This window comes from Colossoma macropomum, unplaced genomic scaffold (genome assembly GCF_904425465.1).
Source record: "Colossoma macropomum unplaced genomic scaffold, Colossoma_macropomum, whole genome shotgun sequence".
NCBI classification, from domain to species: Eukaryota; Metazoa; Chordata; class Actinopteri; order Characiformes; family Serrasalmidae; genus Colossoma; species Colossoma macropomum.
Genome location: NW_023495280.1, coordinates 1999129 through 2023633, shown reverse-complemented (window position 1 = coordinate 2023633; position 24505 = coordinate 1999129). Strand labels below are relative to the sequence as shown.

The 24505-nt window shown below is 37.6% G+C and overlaps 1 protein-coding gene across 2 annotated transcripts in view; it reads right to left on the bottom strand.

Annotated features, from left to right (window-relative positions):
* tmeff2a (transmembrane protein with EGF-like and two follistatin-like domains 2a) overlaps positions 1 to 24505 on the bottom strand; it is a 134556-nt gene that overhangs the window by 19944 nt on the left and 90107 nt on the right. Inside the window, exon 5 of one of the 2 annotated variants that reach the window (XM_036561931.1) lies at positions 16271 to 16370. In XM_036561931.1, the coding sequence (XP_036417824.1) occupies positions 16271 to 16370 (100 nt within the window). The remainder of the gene's footprint in view (positions 1 to 16270; positions 16371 to 24505) is intronic. The other variant, XM_036561932.1, reaches the window with a different exon arrangement.

Below are 24505 nucleotides of genomic sequence, written 5' to 3'. Positions count from 1 at the left end.
TTGTCCAGTGTACACAGTACAGAGTTTGTACTTAAGCTAAGCTAGCTGCTGTAAGCTTGTCACATGCTTCAAAACGGTGCTACATTGTTGGCAACATGATGGTGATTAAAGTAATATAAGGTTGGATTTTGTGATTACGGTTTACGATTGGATTTTCGGTTACTGAGCTGCAAACAGCTCACTAACCAAAAAAAAACTTACTTACATGCCCTGAGAACACTCTTTAGAACAGATCTCTTTAAACGCTGACAAATCGCTCTGAATTTTTGCAAGAGACCCCAGCTAAGAAGTGTGGTAATGTGGCCAGAAGCACACTGTGCTTGACCTCGTGTAACAACATAAAAATCTGAAATTCTTAAAGTGTTAAATTGTGCCCTGCGTAAGGTTGTTCCCCGCGCTCCCCTACATTCTTTTTAGCCATGGTACGTTTTAGCCTCGCAGGCTGTATGTGCATATATCATGGCCTTGTTTTATGGCAAAAAACTTGAGAGGACGTGATTAGCAGAAAGCATCAGGCAGGATGGAGCAAGTTTCTGGGCTGCTTCCGAGCTCCACTGGCTCTAATGGCCCTTTGCTTGTTCTAGCGGCTGTTCTTAATCACATATGCCTTCATTAGTGAGGATGTAGCCTAATGAGTGTTTGACTGAGCATGTGAAAGACACAGACACAGAGAGAGCTAGAGAGAGAGAGAGCGGGGGGGAAGATGAGAAGACGACAGCAGGTGCATTCTTGTAAGTGTACATTTCAATACGCCTCAGGGTGTATTATCGAGGGTATATGAATATAACGATATCCAAACTCATCTTAGTATTTGGTTACTTAATTATGTATTTGAATAAGCCATGTGGAGTTTGAACAAAAGAAAGACACGGTGTATTATCTTATTGTATCTTATTAAAGATATTAAGATAAAATTAATATCCTCTTTGTTTGAGGGACATACTGTGCCTCACGTTAAGGGAAATGGCAACTTCCAAGCAGAGCTATATATGAAAATATTTCTAAATAAAAAGATGACTAGTTTTTACAGTTCTTGTTCTTTAGGGCAGCTCCTTTCAAATATTTTGTAAATGCCCAGTGCTAATGGAAGCAGTAGTCAATTCATTGTGAACTTTTTTTTTCCCACATGGTATGTGCAGTATTTCCCCAGTGCCCAAGCCATATCCTCATGCACAGCTCCACCAATGGCTAAAAAAGTTCTAGTGTTTCTTGTAAACAAAGAGTTTCACAACTAATGCTCAAAGGTTATGCAGTTTGGGGCTGATTTTGCTATTTGATTGCTGAAAAAAAGACATCTCTGGATTGGGCGGTTGAGACACTGCTCTGCCCCTTGTCTTTGCTATTACCCTGCATTCTTATTTAGAATTAACTGATTAAATCAAAAATCACAATGAATAACACAGCTTTAACTTCAGCTAACAAACTATTTCCCTTTCAGCTTTGAAATTTGTGACTGCATTCATGACCTTTTGCTGGTGTGGATTTCCTCTCTTTCAGTGGTGCATAAAAAGCTACTTAAGTGCTAATAGCGCACCATTGTGGGAAATCCAAATTCACAAAATTCAAACCTTTGAACCTTTGGGGTTGGGGAGAGGGGGGGTTTGTGGTGTGGTGGGGTGGTTGGGAGGTCTAGGAGTGTGTGTGACTACGTTGGCTGCAGTAAGCATGTTCAGCAAAAATGAGTACAAAACTGCCGTCCCAGGACACTTCTTGCTGAACAGACCCACACTGTTGACGCTGTTATTATAAATCTGTCATTTTTTAACATTTCCTCTATGTTTTTCCCCATTCTTCCCCCCGCCAACCTCCTCTGCCTCAAAAGCCCTTATCTGAGCAAAGTGGTGGGCTGTTTTTCTATTCTTTGGGAGTGGCGGAATTAGCATAATGCACACTGACTGGAAAACACATGAGGGGAAAAAAAAGAAAAAAGGAAGGAAGGCGTGATTAATATATATATTTTTTTGTTCACCAGGCTGTCAGAAAAGTCAACTCAAGGGCAAATTTGAGCATCTACAAAAGTGGAAGACAGCTGAACATATGTCCATGAGTAAGTAAGCCTGCTGCTTAATCCTTAAGTCTAAAGTTATTGTCATATTATTAGATTATCCTTACATTATTGTTATACAATGGTAAATTCTTCTTTTTCTTTTTCTGACTGATTTGTGTCTGCTGACTCGGTCTGAGCAGGAATGGTGTGCTTGTTTGGATGGATGTTTTTTGTGCAATCATCATTAAATGGTGATTTTTTCCCATAGGGATGAATGGTGTGCAAAAGTTTGTGCACTCAGGCTTATGTCATGTTGATAGAAGTCCATTAGTAACATCCTGTTAATGTGTGGAACCACTGCAACCACCTAGCATCACCTAGAAACCACCTGGCATGCCACAGCAACCAACCAACTACTACCTGGGATACCATTGCAAACACTTATCAACACATTTGCAAACACCTAAAACACCATAGTAACCACTTGGCTACAACCTAGCAATCGCCTAGCAATTGCTTAAGCTGCACAATCACTATATTTTCTTCAGGAAATGTACTTTTCTAGTTTTATTTCTAGTTTCTACCTTTTTTTAGTTATTATTGTCAACTATTTTTATGTAATTTCGTAGTTATGTAATGAATTGTATTTACATTCTGTATCGTCAGGTTTGAACCTGCACTTCTGACCTGTTTTAATGTCAAACAAGGACTTGCAAAACAATAACAAATTCAGATCATAGTGCAATACCTCTACTTTTGCTTACAAACACAAACCCTGCATGGATTGAAAGTTTAGATTCTGCACTTTGGACAAAATCTCCCTGTTTGTTTCAATGAACTACAAAAAATAATTAACATGGAATTATAACATGCTTTTATATGTAATATTTAGTCAATATAGCTGATATAGTCAACATCTAATATTGATGTAGGAATAATAAGATTATACATTTTTTTCTATACGTTTTATCTTATAAATTTTATCTTATGAAAGTGTGTTATTCCACTGGCAGATCATTTCACTTGTTTTAAACATTATTTCTTGAAACAAGCAAAATTATCTGCATCATTTCTTGAAACAGGTAAAATTAGCTGTCACTACATAAAATTGCTTACAACACATAAAAACAGCCAGTTAAATTATAAATAAGTTAAATAGTCTTAGAAAATTCCTACAATGATCTCATGATAAGAAATATTAGATATACTGACTAGATTTAAGACATGTTCACTTGTTGAAATGCCATTCTTTGCAGTGTATAAGTGACATTTTCCAATTTAAATTTCACTAAAGTTGTCAATTTTTTGATTAAAAAATTTCTGGTGTAATATATTTTATTTAAAAATTTTGTTTTGAAAAAAAAAAAATCATAGATAACCCTACATTTCACTATTTACATTTATCCTAGCAGCATATCTCAACACATAAGACCTTTATGAATGACACATGTTCAGTACAGTGTGGTACTGGAGGTGAAAACACTACAGTAATGAACACATCAGTTTTTCCCTTCTCGATCACTCTGGTTAAGAGGATACACACATAGGAAAGTTCATAAACAGCCCTTCAGTATATTTCTGTTTTTCTCTGCCTCACATAAACACTCTGGGTTTGGAGATGCTCACTTTCCAGATTGACCGTCTGTGGTGGTCATAAAGGATAATGTGTCTAGAGTATTAATATTTAATGCTGCCTCTCACTTTCTCGAAACACTGGTGCTACTGCAACTGCACTGCGTCAACAACAACACGCACACACACACACACACACACACACACACACACACACATACACACACAAACACAAATACAGACCTCACATGGTTATCAAAGCCATTACTGCTCATTATGGGCTTAAATACTATAAATACTATCAGGACCAGAGCATGCAGAGTTCAATATTTATGTGTGTGTTTTTGTGTGTGTGCGTTTATGTATGGACTGGATGACCAATGCATTTGGCAAAATTTGCGCTCTTTTACAATGTCTTTTGTGAACGAATTGTGGTCCAGTGTTTAAAAAAAACACTAAGCAATATTTGGTCTGTGGTGGTCCTATGATGGTCCCTTTCTATTACAGTCAACCTGAAACCAGAAATCAGAACGCATTCTTTTTCCATAACCTGACATAATTCCAAGTGAAACAGGCTACTCAGGCAGAAAATAATTGTGGGCAGGAGGGGATTTTATTTTTCAGGATTTGATTTGATCATTAAAAAAACAGACTCAGACGGTGAGTGGAATCTGTCTGTTTTTGCAGAAAAGCCACATAAAAATATATATAAAAATCTGTTTTCACTCATATGCAGACTGAAAAAAAAAAATTAAAGAAATCAGAGTGAGGGTTTTTTTCTAGTAATTCGATAAAAAGACCTGGATTTTAACTTAGTGATCACTAAGTTAAAATCCAGGTCTCTTTATCGAATTACTAGAAATCTGGCCTTAATCCTATCTAAGATTCAGAGTATGCTGTTTACACGACCACTGGAATAATCAGATAACTGCCGAAATTCGATTATGATTATATCATTGATGTGCATGTAAACGCGCTCAATGTCAGTTGTCAAACGTGAACAATGCTCAACAATTGGAAATGATCAAACCTACAGAACAGTAATGTTATGAGGAGGAGCTGAAAGTTTCTCCTGTTTATTCTCTCCTTGAAGATTTCTCCTTGGCCGGCTCAGCTCTTCATCCTCTTTCCCCTCATGACGTTGGACAGCCGGGACACTGTAAAAGCTCACAGTGTTTTGTTTTCTGTTGCTGTTGTCACTACAGCCATGAAGCACGCAGCACACCATGACTATATTTAATCTGTCAGGATCCTTTATTAACTAACGCTGTACAAACATGGGTTGCTGTCATGGCTGTCACCACTGCGGTGACCACACGTGATGTCATTTGAGTACTATCTATAGCAGCTGTAAATGGAAATTTGAAGCTTATAACTGCTTGTATTTAGGTAATTCAGGTATATTGCAGTCCTTCAGGAATGATTTTAATCACTACAGAATATACTACACAAACTCTAAAGCTCTGCTGGCTGGTGTCACTCATTTTAAACTTCTAATTTATTAAATCTGTGTTTGAAGCCGTTGTACTCAATATACCACCGAGTACAATGATGAAGTAAGAACCCGTTTTTTATTTAAACTGTGGGACTGAAATGTTATTTTCTTTACTAGAACTAGGCTGATCAACTCGCTAACAGCCTAAACAACTCCTAAACATCATTAATCTCACTTATGTAATCAATACTTTGTTATGTTAAATGAAGTGTGCTGGTGAACCAAACTTTGTTCTTTAAAGCAGATTACAGTATATCAACTACATAAGAAATACTTACAAGTATAAGTACATAAGATGATTTTATATGTATGTGTGTTCAGAGTGAGAAACTGTCAGAGATACATTTTCCGCAGGGGTGAAATTTCCCTGGTAAGAGAAAGTGTGTGGCCGCTTTATCTGTGTGTGTGTGCGAGTGTGTTTATGTGCTACAGTGAGTGAGGGGATATGTCTTATTGATTTGTGAGAGCCATGTGGTTTCTCTGTTATCTAAACTTGGCCAGCATTGCCTGCAGGCTTCCTGTCTGTCCACCTGTCCTTTTAGCCTAACTTGAGCCACTTCAGCCGCCGCAACACACACACACACACACACATACACACACACACACACAAACACACATACACACACATACACTTGAGCAGTGTCATCATTCAGAAACAGTAGTGTGTTTTGTCTGTTGTAGCACTCTGCACAAAAACTTTATTACTGCAGCTCAGAACGCTGATTCCATTTCTAATCCCTCAACTCATTTTTTACCTCCACTAATCCTTTCATAAAGCACTCAGAGAGAGAGAGAGAGAGAGAGAGAGAGAGAGAGAGAGAGAGAGATACAAAACAAAATTCAAAAGAAAATAAGGATCAAAGGAGAGAAAGAGCGAGCGAGAATGCGACACATAAAAAAGATGAGAAAACCTAAAAAAGGGTGGAATGAAAAAATAAAAAAAACAGTGATTGGTAGATTGACACACAAAGAAAGAAAGGGGACATAGAGAGAAAGTGAGAAATTGAGAAAGCTAATTGAGGGATTGGGAAAGACAGACAGAAAGCAAGGGAGGGAGAGAGAGAGAGAGAGAGAGAGAGAAAGAAAAAGAAAGTGAAAATAAAACAGGAGGCTGAATTCAGAAAAAAAGCAATAGATTGGGAGGAAAGAAAGAAAGAAGAGACTATGAAAAGCAAGGGAGAGAGAGGGGAGGGAGGGAGACAGAGACAGAGTTATGAGAGAGAGAGAGAGACACAGAGAGACAGAGATAAGAGAGAGAGGCAGAGAGACATATATATATAGAGAAATCTGTGTTCAGGCCAATGTCTGAAGGCTACAGTGTAGATGGTCTGTATAAGGGTGGTGGCAGTGAGCAGTTCATCTCGTTCTGCTGAGAAGAAACATCTCTGCGCTCACACAGATGCTCAGCGTAGCCAACACATAACTCCCCTCAGAGGACTCAAGTGTTGAGAAGACCCTCCTTCCATTACAGCTAAACACCCCAACTGTCGGCCAAACGACCAACTCTACAGAGCCAACAGGCGTAATGAAGAATGTTCAGAAGCTCCTCTAACGATGTTCTCCTGGGGAGCAGGTGTTGGGTCCCCAAGCCAACCCTATTGTCATTTTTGTTTGCACAACAGTAACTAAAAAAAGCATAAGACGCTACAGTTTGCGTAGCTTATGCAGATGTCTGTGCACGATGGCCGCATATCTTCACAGATTTGCAGAGACAGTATAATTCGACCTTCAGGAGTTTGTTGTCCTGATATGAAGCTTTATCTTGGACTAAAGTTCTTTCTCAGTTCTTCAGAGAACATCTCCTAGTAATCCAGCATCGGGATGGATCGGATAAAATGGTTTCAAATAACCCCCTCATTTTATTTTGTGATTCCAGTCGTCTAGATAGGTATTTACAAGGCTGGAGGCTTGAATACAAATCAGCTGATTTAGCTATCAAAATAATCCATCATAAGAAGAAGGGAAAAAAAATCCCGCTGACAGGTTTTGTTAGCAAAGCAAAACGTCTGATGACCTCTATAGGGCTTGATTGGACTGATTGCCTGCTGTTGCGAGGAAAGGGTCCCCAGCGAAACCTCTTGAATATCAATGAGTTCTTGATGATGTGGCAGAGAGCGGCGCTCCATTAGTGAAGATGAAATTGTCATTATTGCCCTCATTCCTGCGTCCCACGGAATTCGTTCCCCAATCAATCATCCATCTCAGGTCAGTCTTTGAGCATCGACCCGCAACTTGGGGACCAATAGAATAAGTAAAAAGTACAAAAAAAAGCCATAAACCTGCAGGTAAGTTATCCCAGAATGCTCTGCTAGACTGCAGAGAAAAGGCACATCTCGAAACCTGAATGGTCAAAAGGATGTGGACACCTGACCATCACACCTGCAATAAATAATATCTGAGCAAGTGAAAGCATCTTAAAACTGTAGTTTATATAGCTAATATTTCTTATTATGAGATTGTTTTAAGAATATTATACGATTTTTCAACCTGTTTCTAGACTTGTTCATTTTACGTGTTTTGAGAAATAATAAATATAATTTTAGTTATTTTAATGAATAATGCTTAAAACAATTAAAAGTATCTGCTAATGGATTAACTTTCACTTTTATAAGATAAAAGTACTTAAAACAATGAAAAAAGTCTAGAAATAAGTGAAATAATATTACAAAATTCTTTCAACAATATCATTATTAGAAATACAGTTAAGATGTTTTCACTTGCTAAGATTTCATTTTTGCAGGGTATATGAGCTTGTTGGACATCCCCTTCCAAAACTATGTGCATTAATATTGAGTTTTGCTCCTTTGAATCTTTAACAGCCCTCACTCCTTTGGGAAGGCTTTCCACAAGATTGTTTCTGTGGGAATTTGTTCCCATTCAGTCAAAAGAGCATTTGTGAGGTCAGGCAGTGAGGTTGGACAAGAAGGTCTGGCTCACAATCCACATTTCAGTTCATCCTGTCCAAGTGTCCCATGGGGTTCAGGTCAGGGCTCTGTGCAGGCCACTGGAGTTCCTCCAAACCAAACTCGTCAAACCATGTCTTTATGGAGCTCACTTTGTGCACAGAGGCACAGTCATGCTGGAACACGGAAGCACTTACACAAGCAGCACCTTCACTGATCATATGTTGGTATGTCCTGCCCACAAACTGTGTTCCCACTGTCTGAGTTGGAGGAACTTATCACACATAACTAAGCTGGTAAGCTAACTCTTCTGTCTGCTGTCTGTCTGTCTTCCGTTCCTGCTCCATCAGGTGTGCTCATGGTGGAGGGGGGATAATGGTCTGGGGCTGTTTTTTGGGGTTTGGGCCCCTTAGTTCCAGTATAGGATAATGTTAATGCTACAACACACAAAGACATTTTACACAACTATATGCTTCCAACATTGTGGCAGCAGTTTGGGGAAGATCCTTTCCAAAATTAGGACTGCCCATAATTTTACATAATTTTATGTCTATTTAGTATACATTGGTAACTAATTCATAGGTCATGTATATTGTTTGCCCACTACAGCAAGGTTGTTACAGCATTCATCATGGGCTTATGTTCTGGCAAATGAATTTCGACAGAGGTGTATTTTAAAAAAAAACATGATAGAATGAACTCTGCAAATCTGCATTCACACATGCTGAGCTGCTAAATTCAGATCGTTAGCAGTGTTTTTTGCTGTAGGCAATTTTTTTGATGTCCTACAGCATACATACAGATTCACCACCTGCTGGACTTTATATATATATATATATATATATATATATCACACTCTCAATTTAGAATGAAATATCGTTTCTCTTTGTATAAGCTCTGCATAAAAGTAGATTCATGAATATGTGAAATATGAAATATGAAAATGTGGAAATATGTACCACCTCAGCCAGTTACAGTTACTAGGGCGGTTATGCATGCCCTTTGTACCTTAAGTTAGACCTCTGTGAAGCGCTGATTAACCCATGCAAGCACTGTGCTATTACCACCTAACCCGTCTTTAAGAGATTCGGACTGAAGCTTATAAAGCCGTGGATGTGCTTTCAACATGGGCATCGGACACAGATTTTCTAGGATTAGCCCTGGACATTTTTTTTAACTCTCTTATTTTTGTTATTACCGTACATGTCTGTTGTGCTTCTTGTTTTCCTTTGCTGGCCTGTTTTGGATGCTCTGTGAAGCGACTTTGAGCTTTGGAAAGGTGCTATAGAAATAAAACATATTATTATTATTATTATTATTACTAATATTATTATTATTATTATTATTATTGTTATAAATTTCGCATGAAAATGTACCAAAGGGACGTTTCCATACGACTGTGGCACAGAAGTACACCCGTATGTTCCACTTTCATGTGATTCGACCCACTTTTCTTTAAGACTGGCTTGTAAGACATCCTGCTCAACACTCCCCACAGCAACTCCACGTTCAACTGGAGTCATTGTGATAGAAGTATAAGTGAGTCTTTGTGTAAAAATAACAGAACGTCCCTTTAAGGAAAGGGTCATCAAACGAACCTTTCAGGAATGAGACGGATTGGTGTGTCTCCGCTTCTGCGACTTGGTACCAATGTACCTTTGTTCAGGACTCTGGCTATTTTTGTGCCCTTCGTTTTCCCTGTTGGCCACTTAAGTGCAGTGACCTTACTTGCCACCCAGTTGGCAGACTGCTTGTCTTACTCTGTCGTATCAAATTAGGGGGCTCACGGCAGAGGGGAACAGATTGTTGGGAATGCTTGGAAAGGGCACTGGTCATTTAACTCATACAAACGGCCGCTGGTGCCCTCAGATGCGTCCGCTGCATGCCCCGGTTCCACAGGTGACCGTGTAACCGTGACCGTTATGCTCGTATTTGGTTGAGCTCAAATATAAATACTTTTTTTTTAATGAAATACTTTTTCACAGCACTGCATATATATATATATATCAAAAAGCGTATACGTCATATAAAGTTAAATTGTAACATATATATCATATACACAGTCAATTAGTGTTTATATTACTTATCTCATATATATAGTTAGTGGTTTAACTCTCTGTATCTCCTTCAAACAGCTCATGGATTCTTGTTACAGTGGAGGGTCGAGGGGACCTGGAGCTCCACCAAGCTGCTGCTTTTATTAGTTTTCTGTTGGTTGATTTCTCCACAGTTCTTAGTTTTCTGTTGGTTGATTTCTCCACAGTTCTGGAACACGTCTGCTGGAAGTTTAAATACACTTAAAAGTTGTATTTGATTCTATCAGAGCAATGTACAATGTGTTGCAGCTGGGCTTCAGCCTGCATTACTACTGATGGATCGAAAGGTCAAACTACAAAAATGCCTTAATGGCTTTAAAAATGTGTAATTTTTTCCTTAATTTAGAAAAAAAAAAGTATATCTTACATTGCCAGAAACCATATAAGCAAGCAATTAAGATTATCCAATTAAATTTAATTTTTAATTAAAAGGTTTATCTATATATCGCTTTTTTACACCAGCCATTGCTGCAAAGCACCTTTACAGAAATTCTGGATCCAAGCCCCAATGAGCATCAGTAGCATGACACCTCTTTAAGAGCAAGAGGAAGAAACTGTCAGAGAGGAACCGAGATGCAAAAAGGGAACCCATGATCCTCTGGTCCACCAGAGACAGCAACACCCACAAGAGCAATACGATAAAGAATACGAATGACAATGAATATACATTATTGCATATAGGAAAAGAATCCAGCCTGTCAAGAATTCCATCCGAACTGTGGATTGATTGCACAATTCCATACATCACTTTTCTGTGTGCAGGTCTGCAAAATGGTAGGAACTAGCTTCATGTGTTTTGCTGCTTATCAGCTTTTATAAACAGACAAGGGTAACACTTTACATTAAGGGTCGCTAATCAATCATTAAATATATAATAATCAACTATTAGTTTCCCATTATTTAGTTATTATTTAACTCTTCATTAAGCATTAGCTATTACTTAGTAATTGATTAAGGACTTATCAATTAGTAATTAAGTACACTGTTAGTTGATAAGTTAGTTTGTCGTTAGTTTGTGGCTTACTTACTCGTTATCTGTGTGCTAATTGCTGCTTATTACATTGTTAATTAACTAATAAGTATTTTTCTTCATATAAAGAAGTAACGTGATCACTTACTAGCACCTATGTGTTAATCCCGCTAATTATCTGTTAATTAACTTTCCATCACCTCCATATATTCAGTTGCTTCATTTTTCTCACTTTGGTTCTTGTTCATTAAAGATGCTTATGGTCACATCTGACCGCAAGATGAGCGCACACAAATTCATTGACGGTTTTGTTATTCATCACGTTCATCTTGGCATATCTGTACTCATATCTGGTAGGAGTGCATGTAAATTTGGGCATAAATGCTGGATATGTGGCTAATTAACCAAAACTATTATCAACATAATCTGTAATTGCAAAAATAAGAACAATAGAAAATTTCAATAATACTAATTTGTGTGCATGACAGTCCAGTACAAAAGTGGATGTACTTACTTTACATGCACATTGATATAAAGAAGTGCTGCAACTATTTCATGTTCCATTTAAAGACACATTACACTGTGCTTTTGTTTCATACTACTGACTCACAAACACAGCTTCGGTCATACACTGCAATAATACAGCGTTTATTTCAGAGAATTAATTACACTAAACAATCACTCTACTATGTTAACAACACTGAGTATTTTGTTTTATTTCACATTTTATTTTTTCCAGTTGTTTTCTTTTTAATACTATTAAGTTTGGTCAGCAGGGGAGGAGTGCACTCACTGCTGGACATCAAACTCCACCCATGAGCACGGCCATTAGCTTTCATGCCAAACACTGCCGTTTTATTGGCTGGCTACTGAAACATCTGCATGAATTAGTGTGTGCTTCATGTAAATGATATGTAAATGAGGTGCTGGTAGGTTGGTTTCATGCACTGAAGCTGATTTATCATTTATGCTCAAATCTCCACTTGTTTCCACATCGTACAAAATTGTTATGAATCAGACGCACAGCAGTTCATACCGTATAAAAGGCAAGAAAAAGGTGTTCTTTTTTTACGTAACTTTGATGATTAATGGCCATTAGATCTTTATAGATCATTTAGATCATTAATTACTTCTTAAATTCCTCTTACTTAACCATTAATTACTGCTTTTGTGTCCCTCCAAGTAAAGTGACAACACAAAATCAGTAATTAATGATTAAGTAAGAGGAATTTAAGAAGCAATGAATGGTTGATTAAGTGGAATTTAAGAAGTAATTAATGGTCAAAATGTAAAGATCTAATGGCCATGGGCCCTTTTCACAAAGAGTCGCGATTACGTCCGGATTAAGCATTAGCAGTGAACTATAATGCTCAAATACTGAGCTACAACAGACATATGTTAGTTTTTGTGCACTATCATGACAAAAGGAAGTGAATGGAAGCACTGATAAACTGTAGCCCTGCTTACTGCTGCTGCAGCTGCTCACATCAAGCAGTGTCTCTGTAGTTGTACAACATGCCAGCGATTTCTGTAATATTTTTGTTTTCAAAAGAAATTAAAGTTCTTCTGTGTAGTATGAATTTGGTAGACGTTGTTTAGCTGAAGCTAGCTAGCAACGCTAGAAGCCATTTCTAACTGTAGCTGTGTTCCCAAAATAAGGAAGCTAGTTAGCTTTCATTAGCTGCTGCCACCAGCCGGCTAACGTGGAGCAGGTTCTGTGACACATTTAGCTAGTTACATGATGGCAGTGACTTCTGACATAAACACAAACAAAAACTTTTACATGTAAATTCTATTTGATAGACATCGTTTAAACTGTATTAGCTTACAGTAGGCTAGCAGGCTACAGTCGCTAATTAGCTAGACTACCATTAGCAGTTTGAGGAGCACCAGCTTCGTATGAGCATCAAACTTTAAAGCTAAGTTAGCTCTAACGCTGGCTATGTTAGCGATCTGCCAAAACAGCATTATTCTTATAGTTTCATGGCAATTTTTGAAGCAGCACTTCAGAAAACATCCACCTTTCACTGCTCAGTCAAAAACGCGATTCCTAGCAGAAAAAAACATCTGAAAAAGCTGCTTCATGTTAGCCGGGCTAGTTTGGTTAGCAGTAGCTTCTAGCCAGTATAGCTAGCTTAATATAAACAAAGTTTATAACATTCATGCTACATATAAAAGTTCTTCTTTCTTTTGAAAATTATGAATATTATATTACCGAAATCGCTGGCGTGTTGTACAAAGACACAGAGACGGCTTGATGTGAAGCAGCTGCAGCAGAACTGCAGTAAAAACAACATAACCTACAGCATTTTAGCTCTGTTTACAGTTAAATCAGTGCTTCCGTCCACTTCTTACTCTCACTGTCACAACCGTGCAGGAAAACTAAAATACAGCTGTTGTAGCTCAGTGTTTGAGCGTTACAGTTCACTACTAAACATTTTGACATCGCGTCTGCAGTAGCTATATGGAGAGGAAGTGAGTTTTACCCTGCTAATGCTTAAACCGGAAGTAATCACGAATCTTGTGAAAAGGGCCCATTAATTATCAAAGTTACGTAAAAAAAGAACACCTTTTTCTTGCCTTTTATACGGTATGAACTGCTCTGCGTCTGATTCATAACAATTTTGTACGATGTGGAAACAAGTGGAGATTTGAGCATAAATGATAAATCAGCTTCAGTGCATGAAAGCAGCCTACCAGCACCTCATTTACATATCATTTACATGAAGCACACACTAATTCATGCAGATGTTTCAGTAGCCAGCCAATAAAACGGCAGTGTTTGGCATGAAAGCTAATGGCCGTGCTCATGGGTGGAGTTTGATGTCCAGCAGTGAGTGCACTCCTCCCCTGCTGACCAAATTTAATAGTATTAAAATGAAAACAACTGGAAAAAAATAAAATGTGAAAAAAACTAAATACTCTCAGTGTTGTTAACATAGTAGAGTGATTGTTTAGTGTAATTAATTCCCTAAAATAAACGCTGTATTATTGCAGTGTATGACAACAAAAGCACAGTGTAATGTGTCTTTAAATGGAACATGAAATAGTTGCAGCACTTCTTTATATCAATGTGTATGTAAAGTAAGTACATCCACTTTTGTACTGGACTGTCATGCACACAAATTAGTATTATTGACATTTTCTATTGTTCTTATTTTTGCAATTACAGATTATGTTGATAATAGTTTTGGTTAATTAGCCACATATCCAGCATTTATGCCCAAATTTACATGCACTCCTACCAGATATGAGTACAGATATGCCAAGATGAACTTGATGAATAACAAAACCGTCCATGAATTTGTGTGCGCTCATCTTACGGTCAGATGTGACCATAAGCATCTTTAATGAACCAAAGTGAGAAAAGTGAAGCAACTGAATATATGGAGGTGATGGAAAGTTAATTAACAGATAATTAGCGGGATTAACACATAGGTGCTAGTAAGTGATCACGTTACTTCTTTATATGAAGAAAAATACTTATTAGTTAATTAACAATGTAATAGGCAGCAATTAGCACACAGATAACGAGTAAGTAAGCCACAAACTAACGACAAACTAACTTATCAACTAACAGTGTACTTAATTACTAATTGATAAGTCCTTAATCAATTACTAAGTAATAGCTAATGCTTAATGAAGAGTTACTAATAGTTGATTATTATATATTTAATGATTGATTAGCGACCCTTAATGTAAAGTGTTACCCAGACAAGCAGTGAAGAACAGTGCTTTTTGCATTCATGGCATTTCACCATGCAGGAGCGCTTACAAACAAGAAGCCACTCTCATATAAGAAGGTTTTTGGCCATGCAGGCCAGCATGAGACATGTATTTTTTGCAATGCAGTCACATTACAAAATGAACCAATGCAACACTGCATGCACAATGGACTGCGCCAGAGTTCACTGGAAGCTAACCCCATATCACAGATTTCAGGAGGACCAGAGAACCGATCTCGCAGGCTCAAAAATAGCTTTCACACTTGACCAAACATACCGAACTTGCAGAGCAAGCAGTCCTGGGTCTGGAAAAAACTCTAGTGTGAAAACAACCTCAAAAAGGTCTTTCAGAGTAACGTTAAGAAATAGATCTATGAAAAAACAGTGACTACTGTTAGGAGCAGATCAAAGGAACATCAATGAGAGTTAAATCAGCTACGTTAGTCTTGTCGCTCCAGTGCAAAACTAAACCAACTTCAGACATGTCTTGGCTGATCTGTTGTGAAATGAAAATGAGATTTTACGCTGAACAATTCCTTAAAAGTAGGGCCAGGCAACAGGACAATATTTATCCTTACCGTGATAAATTATGTCACAATATGCTTATGCAAGTATATTGTGGATGTCGTCAGTACTTAAAAACACTGACCAGCTGCATATTTAATTACTCAGAGAGCATATTAGTGCTGTTTTATTGAATATTGAGGCACAGCAGTGTTTCCACTAAATATATTTTCCAGTGGTGACCCGCTGCTTCTTCAGAAATTTATGAAATGTCATGAAGTTGCAATTACGAAACTCAGAGGTCTTTTAATTAGAACTGACAGTTACACGAAGTGTACGCAAACAGTCAGAGCCGAGTTGAGCCAAAGTGCTGAAAGAAACGATCGTCAGTGGAGCAGACTATTAATATAGTTTTAGCAAGCTGTTGTTAGTGAACTGGCTAACTTAGCACACTGTGAGGAGGTTGGGTTGATCTTCTTTAGCAATATTATTAAGATCAGTTTTACATTTTGTGGACTTCTGCAGACAGTGGTGGTTCAAAATATTAATAAAGTGGGTCAAAAGGAACCATTTACTTGTTTTATTCTGTGCAAACCTTGCCATTTGCTTATTGTAACGTGTTAATGCTAGTCAGCTACCCAGTGAGGGCGAGCTACTGTTAAGGATGCCATACCTTGCTTGTTTACAACTTTAAAATGAGGAAAATGTATTGAATGAAACATTGGTGGCCTGAGCCTGATCTTCAGTGGCAGATGACTTCACTTCCTAGAGGAAATACTGCACAGGATGTAAAATGCTGAATACAAATCACTGTATTTGTTGTTTTTTGATAGTATTTGTTTTTTATGTGGCACTTTCGATTATCTGTTATAACCTATCAGATGTCAGAAAAAATAAATATTGTGGCATATCGTGTATTGTGAAAAGTTCTTAAAGTATTGTGATATTAGATTTTTGCCATATCGCTCAGCTCTACTTAAAAGTTTAAGAGATTAACTGCTTGCTTGTCCAGACTCACCATACATCCTCCGCATCCACGTCACACTCGGCACCGAACTGGCAGATGTCACACGTGGACGTCTCCTTCTGGCCATTCTCTGCTGAGCCCTCGTTCCCTGCTGAGGCAGACACACAGGACACAGGTCAGATTTTTGAGATCAGGCACAATACCACTTTCCCTTTTCTTGTAATGATGCTGAAATCTTGAGTATTGGCTGGTTCAGACAGTCTCCAGTCTTTTAACTGTCACCCCATTTTTGCCTTAAACAGCATACCCAAAGTGAAAGCAGCACTGTTCCCACATTGGATGAATTACTGACACAGAAGCTAGAATGGAAAAGTTTATTTCTGCCTGGGATCTCTAAACTGATCTGTGACTCTTGCCATGTTTTCAAGACCACATGTTTTGGATTATGATGTCTCTGTGGACAGCAAGGCTTTGAAGGCAAGGACCCACAGATTTGCTAGCACTTGCTCATTTGGTGCTTATGTTGCAAATGAGACAATCACTACTGCTGTAAATAACAGATCATAAAATGGTTTGCAGTAACTGAATCCTGAGATTTTAGAATTTCTAAAATTATACTGAATCACTGTATTTCTGGATGATTTGATGCATAAAAATAATGTATAAAAACCGGAAGTTAATGCTTTGATGGAATTAAGCCGTTAACAGTACAGTGATCTAGAAAGGCTTTATAAATTAGCTATTCTTAATTGTGGCCTTAAGGTGACATTTTTCTCTTGTATCACATTCTTACTACTTGATATGACAGTAGTTTTGTCCCTTCAATAAAACAAAAAAACGAAATATTTTTCAACCATTCCACCCTATTTTTGGTTTATCAATTATTTGCTTTCTGCTTTATGTATAGTTTACATTAAAAAGCCAAACAATGCTTAATTTACTTTCAAGTGACCCCTTTATCAAACAATGCCATACACTCAGAAATGCATAGTGTGATAATTTATCATGATAATGATGAAATTTCATCATATTGACCACCCCTAATTCATAGTTAAAAATGTTTTCCCTTCTTCTGTGCAGGTACTTATTTGGAGACATGAGGTTTTGTTCCAACAGCAGCGATATGATTGCGAAAGCTAACAACTGTGTTAAATAACTAGGGTCAGCTTAAATCATGGCAATCAGCTCTAAAAATTGTGATCAGGCAATGCAATCTGCAGAAAGATGACAACTTGACAAGTGAAATTACCTCAATTCTAGTGAATATACCTAATGTTTCTCATTTTGAGATTTCGTAACCTTATTATATATAAGTAAATAATAATCTCACTATACTGGCAGATAATTTAAAGTTCAATGATTTTATATATTGACTAGATTTAAGATAAAGATATCATGTTTTGCATATCAGTGCTGTCTCTAGTTATGAATCAACACACAGGTGTCAGGGTGGTAATGAGTGAGAACAGGGGATCGTGGCTGGAAGAGCAGCTAAAGGACATGATTCTTATTCTCTCGTTGTCTCACTGCTGCTCTTACGCACAGTTCAAATCCCCCACTGATCTTTTCCCAGCCTCTCTTCTCATTCTATCCTGATGAGCTCTGATTGGCTGCTCCGGGCTCCCTGGTGAAGGAGGCTTCCCGGGCACGGCCGGAGCTTAAGACACTCATCAGCGGACGGGAGAGAAGCAATCCCATGGAATTTAAATTGCGCCCCGAGGATCGCTGCACCCCTGCTGATCCCCACCCTACATTACAAGGAGCTATTTTTATTTCTAAAGCCCATGGAAGAGACAGGACTGGTCTTGTCTTTCTTAACTCAGGGTCTAAAACATATTCTCACTGAATCTTTGATCTCTTTCTTGTGCCGTGTTCATAAATATGAAGTAGCTGACCCTACAGGCCAAATGTACGGAAGCAAGCAGTCACTTTTACATTTCAATGCTGTTTTACAATTAAGATTTGCCAACAATCAACACAACCCAACATGTTTTCTTTAGGAAAGACAATGACTCTATATAGAACCATGAACACTGAAAGATCTATGTGCACAACTGTTCTGCACGGTGAAATTGTTCTTTAGATTGATGCAGAAAGTGTTTTATATGGTTCTATATAGAACCCTTTTCAAAATCTTCTATATAGAACCTTATTCAACATATTTTACGTCAATAGAACACAACAGTCCACCAACCAAAAGTATCCTGTCAACAGTGTCCTGTGACCACTGATGAAGGACTAGAGGATGACCAACACAAACGGTGCAGCATCAGATGAGCTATCATCTCTAAAGTGGACCAGCGAGGTAGGAGTTGACAGTGAGTGGAGACGGTGTTTAAAAACTCCACAGCAGCACAGCTGTGTTTGATCCACTTGTACCAGCGCAACACACACTAAAACACCACCATCTCGTCAGTGTCACTGCAGTGCTGAGCATCATCAACCAACACCAGGCTGATCACACTCATAATCATGAGAAAAGGAGAGGTCAAGCTGCTGCAACGGTCTTCAGGAAATCCAACTGCACACATAAGTGATCACGCAATATTCACGTTGTCTAATTTTGTATCTCAAAAAAAAATATATATATTGAAAATATACAGTAATGATCAGTCCAGGCCTTACTCAACAGTTTTATTTCCTTACAGACTCCAAATGCAACATGTCGTTCAGTTCATTAAGGCTTCAGGAGCAACGTGGAATCAGGTGGATCTGATTAGAGCTGCAATAAAACTCTGCAGGAGAATCAGCAGGAGCTAAATTCATTAACAATCAGTTAGTTTGACTCTACGGCTGCAGACGTTTTTTTGGTAATAAACATTACTGTGTGTTATTTCTTGAAAAAAAATTGTGTATATATATATATATATATATATATATATATATATATATATATATATATATATATATATAAAAAAAACACAACAGGCAAGTTTTGAAAGCATGCACATTTACCCTACAGCCATCTATCACATCAGACCTATCGTATTGCTCTATTCAGACTCACAGCAGTGCATGCTTACCATATTTTAGCCGTTTTTATTCTACTCAGTCAGTAATATTACTTCTTTCAGTTTTATCAAAACATCTTATCTAGTGCAGCTTTAAGAGTGTAACTGGGAGGCGCTTGGTTTGTTCTAGAGAAAGGCTTGTTTCACTCTTTTTCCTGGGAACTTTCTTGAATTTTGATTTTCAGATCAATTCTTGTTCTAACTTTTTCTGTGGTCTTGGACATTGTTAATCTATTAGGACAGCTGTAGTGAAGATTGTCAGGATTGATTAAATCCTCTAGTGGTTTTTTAGTCTTTTGTGTATGTCTGTGTGTGAGTGTATTGCCTGTTCCTTCTGCTGATGCACTGTCCTACTCCTTGATCAAAGCGTGAGGAAAATTTCCTAATTACTGGAGCTTCACCAGCTTTGAAAATGTTCGAATTCTCTTCCTGCTTTTACTGTTTCACTGTACTTTCACCTTGGGGTTCTCACAGCCTGGTGCCCTTTTTTAACGATTTTAATTCAATACACATTTTGTTACATTCAGTGAATATTTCTTCACGGATTGCTAGCTGGTGTTTGTACACAGCCCTGGCTCTGTAAATGGAAACCAACAAAGTGGATTGGACTAAACCACACCACTCAACAACACTCTTCCAGCCAATCAGCAACAGGGTAGTTTCATCCTCATGAACAGGACAGGGAGAAGGGAAAGGGCTACATGCTGAACTCCACCAACTTTCAAGAAGGCAAGATGGCTAAGAAACACCCAAAGAGGAGAAGATCTGAAGAACAAAGTTTGAGAAAGAAGTTCTTAGATCAGGCAAGGGCGAAGAGCCATGGTGGCATCATTGAGGCATTTCAACAGTGAAGAGACCTCTGAGAGTTGATGCTGAAGGCTTCCTATTCGCCAGCTTCTTGTTTGGCCTCAGGCACCAGAATGTAACTACTGCACCATTTAAGGTGGAACGGGAAAACTCAAACATGAAGCTGGCGAATAAGAAGCTGAATTCAGCTACATTGAGAGTTGAAAGGCATGAAAAGGGATGAAAAGGTTGCTCTGTTTCTGCTTGACACTTGGTAGTATCAACTTACTTTCAGAAGTTTTGCAGAACCAGCAGGTCGTATTGTTTGTCCTGTTTGCTAATGTTTGCGATAGCTGATCCCAACTAGTTAGCTTTTCAGCAGCAATTGTAGAAATAGTTTGCTAACCCACAACCTGGCTTACGCTAATGTGCTGTGTTGCTGTTTGCTCTAACATTATGTCACAGTATTTGTCCATACAGCATTTGTGAAGTGTTTAATGGCCACCAAGATCCCCAAAACAAGTGTGCTAGCCCAGTGTCATTCGTTTTTGTGACGCATGTCCATGAATTTGTGGGGCAGAGCTTCTGAAGGAGAACTCAAGAGAAGGATGTATTATCAACAGTCACTTTCCAGAAAGTCCCACACTCATGAGAAAATGGATGAGCAGGACATAAACTGCGAATAAATTTATCAATTAGTGCAGCCAAAAGATGTTCAATTTGTGACATATTTTATGTTTATTGTTTTATATCGATGCTGTTGGAACAAAAACTTCATTCATATCTCCATTTTTGTTGTCTTTTATTATTATTTTTATTATTTATCTATTGGCATAATTAAAAATATCAGCTGCTCTTTCGAATGTATGACAATCTCATGACGAATGGACCAATAGAAATGCTCCAAAATTTCCTAAAATGACATGTTTTAACATTAACTTACATTACAAGTTAGGAATGTTCTTCCTTCTCTTGTAAAGCTTTATATACATAAAATGTGCCATAACCTTTTCACAGGTCATTTTATGTTTTATTCCCCCCAAATATTATATTATATTATATTATATACTCGCTCCCCCCCGTGACCCAGAAGGATAAGCGGCTTAGAAGATGTGTGTGGGTGTGTGTGTTTGTGGGTTTCTTTTATTTGTCTGTGATCTTATAAGGCCTGCTATTGTTGCTGTGTGATATTTAACCAGTGCTGTTCTGTCAACTTTTATTCAGTGCTGGTGGGTCAGGTCAGGCTTGAGTCAGTTTCGGACTCAAAACCTGATGTGGATTCAGACAAAAAAATCTTGAGCTGTATTTGTGTTCATTCTAAACTTTCAGGCCAAATGAAAGATCTACCACGTCCATTACAATAAAACCAATACAAAACTACAAACTTAAGTGTCAGCCTCTCACCTAACATCAACTATTCATTACATTACTGTCTTCAAAAACAAATCACCAAATTCATATTACACCTTAGTGACAAAGTCTAAAAACCACCTGCCACTGATGAAACCTTTGTGAAGATCATGGTCATGGTGTAAACTGTTCCAGTGGGCAACATAAAAGACAGGGGGAAAAGCCCACAAGCTTCTGCATTTTAAAATCTTCAGTGCTTTCTTTTAGAAGGTGTTGCAGTGTAATGAGTGGCATTTGGACTTCTCTGGATCAAAGCTCCAGAGAAAACATCTCTGTAAAGGTAACAGTTTTCAATTTTTGAGATTAAATACAATTTTTAATCAGGACGTTCTTGGCTGAGCACCAGTTACATGGTGGTGTGAGAAGGCCCACTAAGTCCTAAAGCCTCATTTTCAGCCTCATTTTTTCTTTACTTCACTTCACGGCAAAAAATTGGTATCTTGTCAAGTGAAATTTTATGAAATCTTGTTGATATAGCTAATATTTCTCACTTAGAGAATGTTGTAATCATCTTTTAAGATTATTTTACTTATTTCCATTTTTTCTTAGTTTTAAGTGACTTATTTAAGTTAAAGTATCTCACTATAGTGTCAGATAATTTTGCATGTTGTAAGAAATTTGATTTGAAACAAGCCAACTTATTTGCCAATATAGTGAGATCATTTTACTTACTACAATCACTTAAAACATGTAAGACATCTATAAATAAGGTAGATAAATTTACAGTAAGATAACAACAATTTCAAAATGAGAAATGTTAAATATATCAAATAGATTTAAGGTCATTTCGCTTCACAAGACACCATTTTTGCAGTACATTCATTGCAAATCAGAGAAATCAAAACTTTCAGTCAAAGTATTTTTTTTCTTATAACTGTTTTCATTTTGCCTTCATTAAGGATGCTAATAATTTTGGAGCCAACAGGTTGGGGTGTGTGTTTAACTCTTACAAGTCTTTAAAATCGAAATACGGAGAGATATTCGGGCGAGAGTCCAGAATCTGATACCGCATTTGCATTTGTAACTGCAAGAAGAGATATTTCATTACAAGCTGACTTTGATGAAAAGCTATTGTTGTGAATGTAAATGTAATTCCATACATAACTACATAATTAATCATGTAACGGATGAATGTACTGCTCCAGTGTGCTCTTGACTGTTAGCTGATACTCGTGTATGGCCGCACTACATCACTGCCCTGGGATCTGGCCGTCCATCTCAGGGAAGGGGAAGCATGTTTCATATAACAGGATGGACAGTTTCTTATAGCGAATCAAATAACCACAGAAGTGTCATTACATTCAGTCCCACAGTGGAGTTACAGCAGGGAGGTCCTTGCAGGAGCCGAGACAGCAGGAACAGAAACTGAATAATATATGCTGCATTACTCCCTTATTAACAAGCAGCTAGTTGAATTTCAAGTAAATCTGATATCACTATTGGAAATGATTTGATGTTATTTGTTTGGACGCCTCTCTGCTGACACTAGCTGAGAGCTAGTGATCTCTTTTGGGATTAATAAAGACTCGGCATAACCGAATACAAAGCTGTGCAGTATATTTCAAAGTTAACCCTTAGATGTTGCCAGCAATAACAAAAGCACAGTGTACTATAGTAATCTCTCTCACTCGTAGCTCATTCGTTTAAAACCACATTTGAGTTTGTGAAACAAACACTGTAAAACAAGTAACTATTGAGTGAACTCAAAATTTCAAACAAGATTTTTGAGTTTCTTCAACAGCAGACTGTGTAGTCTTCCTTAGTAATGTTTGTCTGTTTAACCCCTTAAATGGCTGGGGCCCAACGGTAGGCCCAAAGTTATTTTACACACTTCTGTAACCTAAGAATAGCTTAGCCAGTTGCATTGAAGTCCCTGTAGTTACTGAATAATAAGCCTTAGTATGTAATAAGCATGGGATTTTAAGGGGTTAAACAACTTATTCTTGTTTGTTCATTCACCAAGGGGAAACAGCCTACATTACACTTGTTGGAAGACACCATCACACAGAATGACTTACAATCTAATCATGTTACTGAGGTAACTAACGTAGCATTAGGAGTCTTGTCCAGAGACACTTGTTCTGTCCCAAGCAGAGAATTGAACCTCAGTTTGCTGGGTGGAGGGCAGCGGCGTTACCCACTACACCATTCCAATTGTTAGCTAAAGACAAGAATGTATTATATGTAATGTATATATGAAAATGCATTGAAACAAAAGTCTTAGTGCATTACGTTGCCTTAAAATTTTGAGTTCTTTATACAGTTTTTTTTTACAGTAAAAAGAAGATGTGTTGATGGCAGTTAACATCAACAAAGAAAAAAAAGGTGGTGACCTTCAATACAATACAGAGTGTAGATCAAAAGTAAATATAATTCCTGATGTAACTATCATTAATTACTATTAATTATTGAATTATTATTAATTAGTCATATCGCGGACCCGCAGTGCTGTGCAAAAGTCAGAAACCACCCTACATTTATTTAACTTCTAGTCAAAATGGCCATTCAGTACATCAAATACAAGAAACATTACTACATTAATCCAGTACTGTGTCCACTCTTTGCCTTTATTGCAGCTTCCATTCTTTTCAGGAGACACACTTTTAGTTTTCAGATTGAATACTCAGATTGAAATGACATTAATTTTCTAAGTGAATAAGACAATAAGTGAATACATCTTCTACAGAGAACATGCTTAAATATGGCATTTCCCTGCAGATTTTGGTGCACAATTTCTATTCATTTGCTAAGTTTGAACATAATGGAAAAAAATTATGAAATGTTTCTTTACTTTTGCACAGGCCACATTTTATGTTTTTTTCCCAATGTGTTAAATTCAGAAAAAACAGCCATTGCACATTAAAATGTGCCATTCTCTGTAGACGATGTAAATGTTGTGACGTAATAAATAAAAAAAAAACATCAAGAAAATACCCAAATGTTTATATACTACTAGCAATAACATATTTTATCATTATCCCAATAAATTACATCACAATACACTTTTCTGAGTGTGTCGTGGATATCATCATATCATCATACACCGACATAATTAGGCCTGTTTAACTGGAGATAGAGC